The 14,038-nt window shown below is 41.7% G+C and overlaps 1 protein-coding gene across 2 annotated transcripts in view; it reads right to left on the reverse strand.

Moving 5' to 3' along the window:
* Positions 1 to 212: 212 nt before the first annotated feature.
* Positions 213 to 14,038, reverse strand: part of OFD1 (OFD1 centriole and centriolar satellite protein) — a 45,866-nt gene continuing 32,040 nt past the window's right edge. For both annotated transcript variants that reach the window (XM_032226493.1, XM_032226492.1), the window contains exons 19-23: positions 12,382 to 12,501; positions 10,675 to 10,826; positions 7,550 to 7,720; positions 1,393 to 1,454; positions 213 to 917 (exon numbers count right to left, since the gene is read on the reverse strand). In XM_032226493.1, the coding sequence (XP_032082384.1) occupies positions 866 to 917; positions 1,393 to 1,454; positions 7,550 to 7,720; positions 10,675 to 10,826; positions 12,382 to 12,501 (557 nt within the window). In that variant the 3' untranslated portion in view covers positions 213 to 865. The remainder of the gene's footprint in view (positions 918 to 1,392; positions 1,455 to 7,549; positions 7,721 to 10,674; positions 10,827 to 12,381; positions 12,502 to 14,038) is intronic.

The following is a 14,038-nucleotide window of genomic DNA, read 5'->3' on the forward strand; positions in this document are numbered from 1 at the left end:
TGTGAGCAAAACCCACTCCATTCTAGCACTAATATTACCTCTTTTGATAATGAAATAACTGCAAGAAAACAACCAAGCTCATAGAGCACTAAGGATCCTACATTATTTTATGTTAGTCGCTTCCAAACTTTCCCTGAATAGCTTGAAGAAAAATCACAACGAATAATTTTTATTTTTTATTTACTTTAATAGTAAGAGATCATAATCACAAACACTTTTTAAAAGAAGTTTAATTGCATAATAAGTGTATAATTGTTATTCCCCTATTTTAAAAACATTTGTACAGGATATGAAGTTAGAGGATATAAAGTATGGTTGTTTCTAAAATTGTTTCACTTAGTTCAAAGTAGTTAATATTTAAGAAATAAAAAAATCTTCAAACATGCAGATTTAATTTCTTAATGTTAATGATGTTTTGGGAGCTTTGGCTACAGAGAGCTATAACTCACTATTTGTGAAATCTGCAATATCACAGAACAACAGAATTCAGATACATTGAAATGGAGAAATTTTCAATTTTCTATAGTGATTGTAGCAAAATATACCTTTTAAAAACCTTTAAAAAAAGGTAAATCGATTTAAGAAAACAGCTTCTGTCCACTTTACACTATAGAATAGTTTAAACAATTTGTTCATAATAGCAACATTTTTTAAATAATACAAAGTTCAAAATACCAGAACTGTTCACTCAAGGCCTGCAACTGCAATATTACTAACAACAATATGTACCAATATATTATTTCTTCATTACCGGTAATTATTTTACAGACATAAATATTTATGGTTATGCAAAATTATCCTCCTTACTGCCCAAGGATTGTTTTCCATATCAATCACATTTTTTTCGTTTATCTCTAGCTCATCTTCACCAAAAATTGTCATCAGGTCCTTCCTGGGGAATATCTGCAGCACTAACACTAGGGAAAACAAAATCATGTTAATTTTGGGAACAGTGGCTATGGAAAAAAATTACACTTTTGTGACCCCCGTATTCTTTCCTCAACCAACTGCTCTTTTACTGACAAATCTTTGGGCCTTGAGTACTACATAACAAAAGGGAAAGCATGGCTGTATTGAGCAAGGTAGCACTGCTTGCGTCTCAGCCTGTAGGCTGCAAATGGAAAAGACTGCTATCCAATGGAAGATCCTCTGTATGGAAGAGTAAACAACACAAGCTACTGTTTGCTCTAGCACACCCCCTGATATCTCTGAGGAGTTCCACAATCCTCAGAAGCAAACTCTGGAAGACACAAGAAGCTGCAATGGGGAAGTAGAATAAACAAGACTTGCAGTTCTCTGCTCCCAATTGTTCCCACCTAAGGAACTTGGATCTTTAAGGCATTGTCTCAGTGACTGTATAACCCAGACAAGGAAAAAAATGATAATGCATACCTGTCCTCCCTTTCACTGCCTAGTAGTGCCGCAGATGATACTTCAACTGCTTCTTTGTCAGCCTTTTGACAGAAAGAAGAGAGTTGTTAACTTGGTTTATAAATGTCTCAGGAGCCTCTGGAACATCCCTAAGAGGCAGAAGCATTTCAAACATTTATTCTGTGTTCTACTTTGGAACTCAGATAATTTCTAGGGACCAGTGGGATAAATAGAATTTTGAGGGTAGGACTATTTATTAGTTATCTACTAAACTGCAACAGTTTTTAGAGGAAATTCATGTAAAAACTGAAAATATTGGAGACAGTGAAAAAAATGATATGACCAAACAAATAGCTATCAGTTAACTACACTTGTTTAAGTCTAAATATTTAAATCTAAGTATCCAAAAATTATATAAAGCAAGCAAACTAACAACCATCAGTCAACTACACCTGTTTTCAATTTAAGTTTTTACAGTCATAAAAATCTTTGTCATAATTTGTTACCATCCAACCTCAGACTTCTCAGGAAACAACAACTGAACAAAAAACTGCTGGTGACCTTCTACCGCTGCACCATAGAGTATTAACTTACTGCAACTGTGTCTGGTTTGTCAATTGCACAATGGCAGATAGGACAGTACTCCAGAGCATTAATGTCATTGACCAGAGGATCATTGGTTGCCCCCTCCCCTCTTTGGAAGAGTTTATATCTCCCGCTACCTTAAGAAAGTTCAAAACATTCTTAAAAATCCATCTCATCCTGGGCACCCTTTTTTTTAAACTATTACCATCTGGTAGATGGTGCAAGATAATAAAAACAAAGACAAATAAGCTGAAAAACAGCCTCTATCCCAGGGCAGTAACTATACTGAATTCTACTGTATAGTGCAATATTAATGCAATATCGGTTTTCAATTCAATTGTAGAGAATGTGAAGGATGTTTATTTGTATTTTATTTTATAATTATAATGTACACTGAGGATGGCATTTAATTTCGTTGTACAATGTTGTGCAATGACAATAAAGTAAAGTAAACTAAGATGCAAAAAATGTGACAAAGCAAAGATGAAAAAAAAAATTAGTTCAGTTCTGGTTTGACAATATTTCATAGAATGGCCAATGCAAGAAACAATTAAAAGAGATAAGGAACTAAATGGTAATTGTCTTTCTTTCAGCTTCAGAACTGAACTTTAGAATTTGGAATGTCTTATTACTGACCTTGTATGCTCACTACCTAAGCTAAAATTAAAAATTAAAATAAAGGATTAGTGAAATGAGCCAAACTACTGTAAAGTACTCAAAGGATGTTTGAAAACATTCCATTAAAATCAATTTATGCTTTGGTGAAGCCATATACATTCTGGAATTCATATCTGGTATTATCTTATCTGTAGATAGTTTTGAATTGTGTAAGATTTCGTCTTGCATTTCTTGAAAAGTAATCAATGAACAATATAACAAATAGCTATGTCAGCAGTTTTATGTTAAAATTCAAATTCAAAGCCATGTGCTAGAATCTGAGGGCATTATACCCTGCAATGCAACATGGCCATGAGGAGACAGAATGTTGAACAATGTACATTGAACTTCTTCTGAAACTCATTTTTGGTTAGTAAATTAATGAAATTTCTAAAAAAAATATATGTGTAGCTATTTTAGTCCAAACCATATGCTAATTGTGTTCTGATGGAAGACTGAAAACTAGAAACATGGAATGAGTCAGTGTAAGATATAAGATAGGTAATATTTTAAAATTCCTATATTAGACTGAATTATACAAGTCATTCATACTTTTTTTTAATACTTTTGCCTTTATTTGTATGCCGCCCTTTTCCCTAAGGGGACTCAGGGCGGCTCACAATTCAAAAGGGAGGGGGGAACAACAAACAATAAACAATACAGCATATTAAAAGAGAAAAACGCAACAATCACACCATTCGAGTGGGGCTATAATCTTAACCCCAGGCCAGCCGGGACAGCCAGATCTTTACAGCAGCGCGGAAGGATTGGAGGGTGGTGAGGGTCCGAATCTCCACGGGGAGTTCGTTCCAAAGGGACAGAGCAGCCACCGAGAAGGCCCTCCTCCGGGTAGTTGCCAGTTTGCATTGGCTAGAAGATGGGATTCGGAGGAGGCCTAATCGATGCGATCGAATCGGTCTGGTGTAGGTAATTGGCAGTAGGCGGTCTCTCAAGTACCCAGGCCCACTACCATGAAGGGCTTTATAGGTGATAAGTAGCACCTTGAAGCGCACCCGGAGATCAACAGGTAGCCAGCGCAGCTCGCGGAGGATAGGTGTTACGTGGGTGAACCGAGGTGCACCCACTATCGCTCGCGCGGCCGCGTTCTGGACTAGCTGGAGTCGCCGAATGCTCTTCAAGGGCAGCCCCATGTAGAGCACATTGCAATATTCCAGCCTAGAGGTCACAAGGGCACGAGTGACTGTTGTGAGGGCCTCCCGGTTCAGGTAGGGACGCAACTGGTGTACCAGGCGAACCTGGGCAAATGCCCCCCTGGTCACAGCTGACAAATGATGTTCGAAGGTCAGCTGTGGGTCCAGGAGGACTCCCAAGTTGCGAACCCTGTCTGAGGGGCGTATAGTTTGACCCCCCAGCCTGAGAGATGGAGTACTTGGCCAATTCTTGGGAGGGAAACACAACAGCCACTCGGTCTTTTCTGGATTGAGCACAAGCTTGTTGACCCCCATCCAGTCTTTAACAGCATCCAGCCCCTGGCTCATCACATCCATCGCTTCGTTGAGTTGGCACGGGGCGGACAGATACAATTGAGTATCGTCCGCATATTGATGGTACTTTATCCCGTGCCGTCGAATGATCTCACCCAGCGGTTTCATGTAGATGTTGAAAAGAAGGGGGGACAGGACCGAACCCTGAGGCACCCCACACGTTAGGGGCCTAGGGGTCGATCTCTGCTCCCCAACTAACACCGACTGCGATTTGTCCGAGAGGTAAGAGGAGAACCACTGTAAAACAGCGCCTCCCACCCCCACCTCCCGCAGTCGTCGCAGAAGGATACCATGGTCGATGGTATCGAAAGCCGCCGAGAGGTCAAGGAGCACTAGGATGGAAGCGTGGCCTCCATCCCTGGCTCTCCAGAGATCATCGGTCAACGCGACCAAAGCGGTTTCTGTGCTGCAGCCAGGTCTGAAGCCAGACTGGAACGGATCGAGATAGCTGGCTTCCTCCAAGGACCGCTGGAGCTGAAAGGCCACCACCTTCTCAACAACCTTCCCCACAAAGGGGAGGTTGGAGACTGGACGATAGTTATTTAAAACAGCTGGATCCAAGGATGGTTTCTTCAGGAGGGGTCTCACCACCGCCGTCTTTAAAGCGGGGGGAAAGATCCCCTCCCGAAGTGAGGCGGTAACAACCGCCTGGATCCAGCCTCGTGTCACCTCCCTGCTGTTTACAACCAGCCAGGAAGGGCACGGGTCCAGCACACATGTGGAGGCACCTACAGCTCTCATGGCCTTGTCCACATCCTCAGGGGCAACAGCCTGAAACTCAATCCAGCGATGACTTACCAGATCATCCCTTAGTGCCTCGGCTGGTACTGCGGGATTGGAGTCCAGGTCCGCCCGGAGCCGAGCAACCTTGTCTGCGAGAAATTGGACGTAGTCCTCAGCCCTGCCCTGCAGCGGATCGCCCGTATCCCTCCTATTTAGGAGGGAACGGGTTATCCTAAACAGGGCGGCTGGGCGCGACTCAGCAGATGCAACCAGAGAGGCAATGTGTGTTTTCTTAGCCGTCCTGATTGCCCGAACATAATCTCTGGTGCAGGTTGTCAAAAATGCTCGGCTCGATTCAGATTTGCTGGACCTCCATAGGTGCTCTAGGCGTCTCCTTCGGCGCTTCATCTCCCGGAGTTCCTCAGTAAACCAAGGAGCCTTCCGGGATCCACTGCCTCGGAGCGGCCGTAGAGGCGCAATCCGGTTAAGAGACTCCGCCTCTGCCAGATCCCAGGCAGCAACCAGAGTCTCCGCCGAACTGCGGGCGAGAGTATCAGGAATAACCCCAAGCTCCGTCTGGAACCCCGAAGGGTCCATAAGTCACCTGGGGCGGAACCACCTGGTCGGTTCCTCCTCCCTACAGTGGGGGTTTGGTCTCCGAAAGTCAAGCCTCAATAGGTAGTGGTCTGACCATGACAGGGGCAAGATCTCGCTACCCCTCAGACCAAGATCACAATTCCACTGCTCCGAGAGGAATACGAGGTCAAGCGTGTGACCCGCTGAGTGGGCTGGTCCTCGGATTACTTGGGTCAAGCCCATGGTTGTCATGGAAGCCATGAACTCCTGCGCTCCATCAGAGTGTTCACCGAAGGCAGATTGAAATCCCCCAGAACCATAAGTCTGGGGAACTCAACTGCCAGCTCGGCTATCGACTCGAGGAGCGAGGGGAGGGCTGTTGCAACGTAGTTAGGAGGCAGGTACGTTAGCAGCAGACCCACTTGACCCTTGAGGTCCAACTTCACCAGCAGGGACTCACACCCGACAAGCTCCGGAGCAGGGATCCTACGAGGTGCTAGAGACTCTCGGATAACAATAGCCACACCCCCACCCCTTCTCTGAGCTCTCGGCTGATGGTGCACCTGAAAACCCTCTGGGCACATCTCTACGAGGGGGACTCCTCCCTCCGGGCCCAGCCAGGTCTCAGTAATACATGCCAGGTCTGCCCTCTTGTCTAAAATCAAGTCCCGAACCAGAGGAGCTTTATGAACTACAGACCTGGCATTTAGCACCAGCAGCCTGAGGCCAGGGTCCTGATTGCTCACACCACCTGGCCTTGGAGTGGGACTCATAGGGCCGGAAGGAGGGATCTCTGTGACGTAGCGAGCCCTCCTTCCCCGGTAATGGCCTGCCCTAAAGTCCCCGCCATATCTGCCCCTCCCTGTTAAGACCGTAATGCTCCGTCCCACTCCCGTGTCCGTAGTCCCACCAACCACCCCTATAGCCCCCGCGTTCCCTGACAAGCCCTTCGAATCAGTCATCCTCTCACATAAACACAGTCACTCGTCCATGCATTCCCCACATAGGTCAGTTAAAAAACACAGAAAATACAACAATAATGAAATTAAAAAAGTGGGTACAATCATCAATCAAACATACCAGTCACACTACATTCCTAAAAGGTTTTTTTTTTGCGTACTGTGCAAGAGAGGAGAAAACTTAATGTTTTTGATCTTCTCCTCTGTGGAGTCCAGCAAAAAGGGCAAGGCCCAAGAGTTTAAAAGTTTAAAATGGTTGGAGGGTTAGTGTCAGTTGAGGGAAGGTGCCAAGCAGGCCCCCTGCCCATGTCCTATTCGTCCCCTGCCTTCTTCTTTCTGCAAAATTAAAGTGCAGGATGGTATACAGGAAAATGGCTGGGAGTCTCAGCGAGGCCGGAGGTGGATTCAAATATCCCAGCTTATTCCAAAATGTTGGTCTTGAGAGTAAAGGCAGGGGTAAAGCCGGTCGAAAGGCAAGGACAGTCAAGCGTCTAAAATGGGGGCTCCTAAAGCAACCACGGATAGCAGCGGCAACAGCAACATGAGCCGAGAGGCAGGCCATGATAGTCAAAAGTTCAAAAGAGATGTGATGGAAGGGGGGGTGCGTTTGGGTCGGCAGCAATAACAGCAGCGAGCCTAACCCTTCGGCCCACGGCGTCCCAGGAACAAACTCACCAACCCCCCTGAGGACAGCACACCCAGCGTCTCAGCAACATGAACAAAATAGGACCATGACAATCTGGGTCCAAAGCTGAGCGCTGCATCCACGATAGAGGGTGGAAAAGAGGGGGGCGTCCAGTTCAAAGGCCCAACGGCGCCACGCAGAACAAAGGCAGGACCGCGGCAATCTAACACAGCGCTGGAACTGCCATCCGCTAGGAACCACCGTCCGCAAGAGGAGGGAGGGGAGGCTTCACGTTCCAGCGGCTCCGCGGCATCTCACAAGGAAGGCAAGCCGCGGCGGTCCGTCAGCTGGAAACCACCGCCCACGCCATCTAAGCAAACTCCAAATTTTTCCCCAGAAGATAAAACTTTGGGCTTCACTTTTGATTGGTTATGTCTAGCAAAGCTTTACTTTAGTGAGAAACGCACTGTACAGCTAGTAGGAAATGTATATGACTATAGTTCTGATATTTTCCAAATTATTTTATTCATGTTAATTCAAAATATTACCTTTTTTTCCTGTTCTTTATCTTGATTCTGCTGTATTATTTTCATGTATTTTTCAAGTGGATTGGAAACATCAGCGCAAGAATGTTCTTCCGACTTCAGAGTACTTGTCTGCATATTTGTTACTATTTCATTTTGAATTTCTTCATTCATCTCCAATGATTTTTGGACATGCTTTCAAAAAGAATTAAAAAAAACATGTAATTAGAGCAAAGTACCTGAATTGACCCAAGTGCTTTTATGTCCATCCAATATTTTACCTATTACTATATACACTGCCCTGTGGTAAAGATTCCTTCCAATTTGATATAATCAAAACACCCAAGCATGATTTAATCTCCTCCATTTCTCAGAAAGACAAGAACCATGACTAGTAGAGTTTGGACCAATACCATGTTGTATAGGTTCTAGCCTTGGTTCTGTTAACCACCAAACTTTAGGACCACTTTTTTCATACTGTTTCTATTCAGTCCATCAGCTGTAAAATATGATGATACTCCAGGTCCAATTCATCAAAAGTTGCCACATAGATTCAAGAAGCAGCCTTTCCTGTCGCAGCCCCTGCCCTTTGGAACAGCAGACTGGCCACATGCAGGTTTACTGGAATTTCAGAAATCTTTATGAACTGGATGGGATCCCAGGCATGTTAGTTTAAGTCTTGGAAATTTTGTTAATTATCATCCCAGTTGCCATTTCTTGTTCTTTCTTGTGCTTTTTATATTTTTCTTTGTTTTGCACTTGGCAGTCTTTTAAACTGATGTTAGCCATTCACAGTCACTTCTGTAAGATGGGTACATAGACACACACCCATAATTTCGTGGTGGCACATGAATACAGTGAAACTGCATTCTAACATGCAGCATTGCAGGCAAACTCATTGCTCATTGCCAGGAATTCAATCCTGACCAGCTCAGCATTGACTCAGCCTTCCAAGGTCAGTAAATTGAGGACCCAGATTGTTGCTAGCAATACTCTAACTCTGTAAATTGCTTAGAGAGGACCGTAAAGAACTATGAAGTGGTATATAAGTTTATGTGCTATTGCTATTGGTTTCCAGGGAGAGATGGAAAACACTAAAAGAAATTCATTTTCAACCAAATAAAACGAGTATTAAATACTGCAGCCATAATACACTACACTGCAAAGAACATCCATAAAAAGTACCATATTTTTCAGACTATAAGACACACCGGAGTATAAGACGCACCATCATTTTGAAGAGATACATTTTTTAAAAAAGTTTTTTGTACTCTGCAGGCTTCCCAAACCCTCTGCACGCCTCATTTTTTGCAAAAAAAAAAAAAAAAAAAAAAGAGGGGGAAAGGGGGGGCATGCAGAGTTTTGGAAGACTGGGGTAAAAACAAGCAAAAATGGCCTGTTTTTCGCAAAAATGGGCTATTTTTTGCAAAAAGGGGGGGGCATGCAGAGCTTTGGGAGGTTTGAGAGGGCTCCTGGGGGCTGGAAGGGGGCAAAAATTAGCAAAAACAGCTAATTTTTTGCTTATTTTTGCCCTCCCCGGCCCCCAGGAGCATTTTGCAAGCCTCCCAAACCCTCTGCATGTCCTTTTTTGCAAAGGGGGACAGGGTTTCGGTAGGCCAAAAATGCTGTATTCAGGGTATAAGACGCATCCAGATTTTCACCCTTTCTTTGGCGTCTTATACTCCAAAAAATATGCTAATCAGCATTCAATTCTCTGACTGAGGCAAGGAGTATTCAAGATTAGAATATCCTAAAGTTAAGGGAAGAAAGCTTCACCAACCAATCAGACTGGTGGAATGACTTAATAGAAAATACATTTTCCAAAAAAATCTATGATAATATTGTTCAATTTGTAATGCATTGTAAAAAAAAAAGAAAAGAAAATCAGAGCAAGTACTGCTCTGGAAATCTCTGCAGAACAGCATTAGCCATAAAGACAACTGGTATAACCCCTGAAAACTTCAAAAGTTGTATTCTTGTTTTAGCAGGATTTCCAATTCTGTTAAGTAGTAGTATGGGGAGCAGGAAGAAAAGAAGAAAGAATAATAGTAGCCATGATTCTGCTTCCATCTGTGAAAAATAATTTGGCTAAGAGATGTGGATATTTGATAGTGTTGGCTGGATTGAGTCTTAATGGGCTAAGTATGATTCAAGATCACAATCCTGATGTTTAATCATCAAGAATATAATTAAATATAAAACCAAAACCCTGATCATTCTATTTTCTTAACTTCAACTATCTCTCCAAAGCCTGCTCAAATTAATGCAAGATAAATTGAATATAATAGGTAGCATGTTGCTTTTGGTTGGAAAATTGCATAGCTCATTTTTTAAATATTTACATAGAGTACATCAAGTGATACACATCCATAAGCAATTCTTTATTAAAAGAAAAATGTGATAAAGGTAAACAAAATGTAATCATCCTATAAGAACACAAACACTTATTAAATAGACACACAGAGAAATCTAACACTGCAATGTTATTTATTCTTCCAGCTGTACACTAAAAAATCAAAATAAATTCTCAGAATCCTTAAAAAAATAACCTATCATTATACTGTTCCATTTTGTACAAAGATGTCAAGAGTTATTCTACAGTTTTGCCTCTGGAACAATATTTAATTGATTTATATGGTCGTCCATCTCACAGTTGCAACTAAAATATTAAAAACAATATAAAAGCCAGTATTACCAAAATTGTAAAAATCTAGCCATCAAGAACAAACCTTATAAGCAATAACATGCATGTGTGCCAGGGAACTCCTCTTCTGGTTTCTGGCACTCTGCCCCCCCCCCCATACATGCACTCCTGTTTCGGCAGGTTCGCCAATACTGGACTATGCTCTATGTTCAGAACACTTTTATTAAGTGCCCTGGTGGCAGAGTGGTTACAATGCAGTACTGCATGCTACTTCTGCTGACTTCTGCTGACTGAAATTTGGCAGATCGAATCTCACCAGGTTCAAGGTTGACTCAGCCTTCCATCCTTCTGAGGTGAGTAAAATGAGGACCCAATTTGTTGGAGGCAATATGCTGACTCTGTAAACTGTTTAGAGAGGGCCATACAGCACTGTGAAGTGGTATATAAGTCTAAGTGCTATTGCTATTATAAATATTTGTGAAAATGTAAGAATGAGATACATTACTATTTCCTGATCCAGTTTCTCTGGTTCTCCCTGGTCTCTTTCTGAAGACTTCTCACTTTGTGTGTTTTCTTCTTTGGCCTTTTCTTCTTCCCATTCTGACTCCTTTAGTTCTTCGTGATTTCTTCCATCTAGGACAGTTTTCTCTGTCCCACCTAATATATAATAATGCAAATAACTTATATACCACAGAGAACAATGATTTGCCTATTAGTATGATAAGTTGGATTCCAGAGCCTACATAGTCTTATTAGTACTCATCAGTGGTGGGTTCAGGGTGGTATGGCCCAGTATGGCCGTAGCGGTATTAGCCAGGAGCAGTGGCCACCATGCCAGTACGGTGGCTCATTTGGCCCACCCGCCCACCCATGTACCATGGCTGTTTATAACTCGACCGGCCCATTGTGCATGCGCGCACAGTGTGCGGCACCTGCACGACCTCCGCTGAGCAGCTGAATTTTGCAGGATGGTGGCGTGTGAGTGCGTGTGCAGCCTGCATGCCCATCTAGGACACCCGGTCCTATGTGCAGTGTACCAGCTGCACTGGGGTCTGGAACCCACCACTGGTACTGATTCATGATATTTTTACTTTTTCATAATTGCCAATTGGCTTCCTAAGCATAATAAAACTTCTATGTGAACTGCAGAATTACTTGGATAGAACCTGGCATCGTCTATATTTAGTTTTTTGTTTTAAAAGACCTATTATACAATACGATTTGGGGAACAGTGTTACTGGAAATATTATGGAGGATTCTCAGAAACCAATTTAGAAAGACAGCCTTTTTAGCTACTAGTTATAAACAGGGAAGACAAGGGCACTGCTATGACATTATGTCACTAGTATCTACTTTCAACTGTTTCATTTCAGGATTGAACACCACTTCATTTATAGCTTAGTACACTTTCAAAACTGCTTTGGATCTGAATCTTTCCTCTCCAAATATTGGAAACTAATTATCCAGGAGGCAAAAGGTATCATACAAGGGACAAGATAGACAAAGGAATTAAGTGAATTTTCTCCTGGAAACTTTTATTCCATTTACATCAAATATGCCTTCATTACACTGTTGCATTCAGTTTCATCACTGAAATCAAACCTGCTGGAAATGTATTTTACTATTTTATGTGCTTTTCTTAAAAAATATCATTAAATGTTCTTGAAATGCTTATCTTCATAATGTAGATATTAGTCATTTAGTGATGTCTGTCTGTCATAACAGACAACTGTTCTACAGTGATAAAATGTTCATTATGTACTTCCTTAAATGACAGAATTCACTTCCTAAGGATAATGCTACAAACCCTTATTTGAACAAAATTTTCATGATTTCACTGATATGGTCTGTCAAGTTCTTAGTATAGCATATCAATGAAAGATAAATCATCTGTATTCAATGTTGCCTCCAAACACTATTGTACAGAAATAACAAAAGAACCTGACAATTGAAAAATAATTGCAAACCTTTTTCTTTTTTGCCACCTTGCTTAGTCTAAAGCTGCAGCATATTGAATGCTTCTAGACATAGAAAATTAAATCATTCTTAATCCCTTGCTGTATATAATTTCCCTATTATGTATAGTAACTGCTTAAAGAGCAGCATTTAATGTAATTTAAAAACAATTCTACCAAAACCTTCAACTTGTGTGTTTTATAATAAACAAGCCATCTACAAACAAGACATTCCCAGAAGTAAACTAAATACGTACTTATCTCCTGCTGTGAAATGCCTGTTGCTGGCATGGGGGTTGGAACATGGTTCAAACTAACTATGTCTCCAGATGGTTGTGACACATCACTTTTGAATTGTTCTGAAATGTCCTCTTGATCTAGAGAATAAATATAAAAAATCTTCATTATTCTGCAATTATCCAAGCCAGGAAGAAGAATGGAACAGTGTGGGAATGACTAGAGTTCAGAATGCCTAGTATAAGCTATTAATTAATTGTTCCTTCTGGCCAACCTAACAATTACCATAAAAATGATGGGTCAGAATGTTCTTTTAATCAGAATCATGGGACTGTCTGGCTTGGAAACTAGTTTTTACAGTACATTTGTTAGTCAAGTAGGTGACTCTACGAATTCAATGTAGACTTCATTTATTTAAAATGAGCCACAATAAAAAATAAATAACAGTTTGCATTACTTCCTACAGCATTTCTTCCTTTATGTGTCAAGTTTCCATTTCAACTACAGTACAATCCCACTGAATATTTACATTATTGTTATAGGAGGTATGATAATGTAGCAGCCTCTTAAATTGATCTATAGGTTCAAATCTTGAGCCACGCTTGGGATACCAGCACCACTCACATGTACCTACCATAGGTTTCATAATCTTTGGGCAAATCTATTTAAATTCTATTCCTGTAACAAACAGGAATTTTGTGCATGTACCTGTTCTTTTACTTTTGTGAAAATAAATTCCTCCAAAATTGCATTTAATTAGTGTCATAGCTTTCCTTTTTTCTTGTTTCTTTCAGTTACCATATTTTTCAGAATATAAGACGCACCAGAGTATAAGACACACCAAGATTTTAAAGAGGCAAATTAAAAAAAAAGTTTTTGCACTCTGTAAACCTCCCCAAAACGGTCCGTTTTTCATGAAAATGGGACCATTTTTTTTTCAAAAAAGGGCATGAATAGCCCTTAAGTGGCTTGTAGAGTGTTCCTGGAGGGATGGGGGGCAAAGTGAGCAAAAAATAACCCATTTTTCATCAAAAAAGGGCATTAGGAAGCTTATAGAGTGCTCCTGGGGGGGGGGGGCAAAATTGAGCAAAAAAACAGCCCAATTTTTGCTCATTTCTGCTCTCCCCAGCCCCCAGGAGCTCTCTGAAAGCCTCCTACAAGCTATGCATGACCATTTTGATGAAGGGGCAGGGCTTCAGGAGGAAAGAAAATGCTGTATTCAGTGTATAAGACGCACCCAGATTTTCAGCCTCTTTTTTGAGGGAAAAGGGTATGTGTGGGAAACTATCCCATAATTGGCTGGGTGAAATTAGCTGGGATCAATAGGATAGGATAGAATATCTCAATATCTATCTGGATCAAAAGATCCCAGTGAACATTTGCCAAGAGCCATATGGAAAGAACAGTCCTGGGAAAGCTTTAGATAAGGAAGCCGAATTCATTTCGAGTGTCTATGTGAATAGCAATACACAGATACACACAGAGATGAGAGGCCTCTATTATCTGAGATATATACACACAGAATTAGCCTTGCATCCTTTTGCCGCCTCGTGTAACAAATCAGTCATTCCCATATGCCTAATGTAGCTCTCTGTATGATTTACAATTCCTACCTCCCTTATCAAAGAGTACCTTTTGTCCCTCCTCCCTGCCCTTTCTGCCAGAATGTGTAATCAA

This window comes from Thamnophis elegans, chromosome 11 (assembly GCF_009769535.1).
Source record: "Thamnophis elegans isolate rThaEle1 chromosome 11, rThaEle1.pri, whole genome shotgun sequence".
NCBI lineage: Eukaryota > Metazoa > Chordata > Lepidosauria > Squamata > Colubridae > Thamnophis > Thamnophis elegans.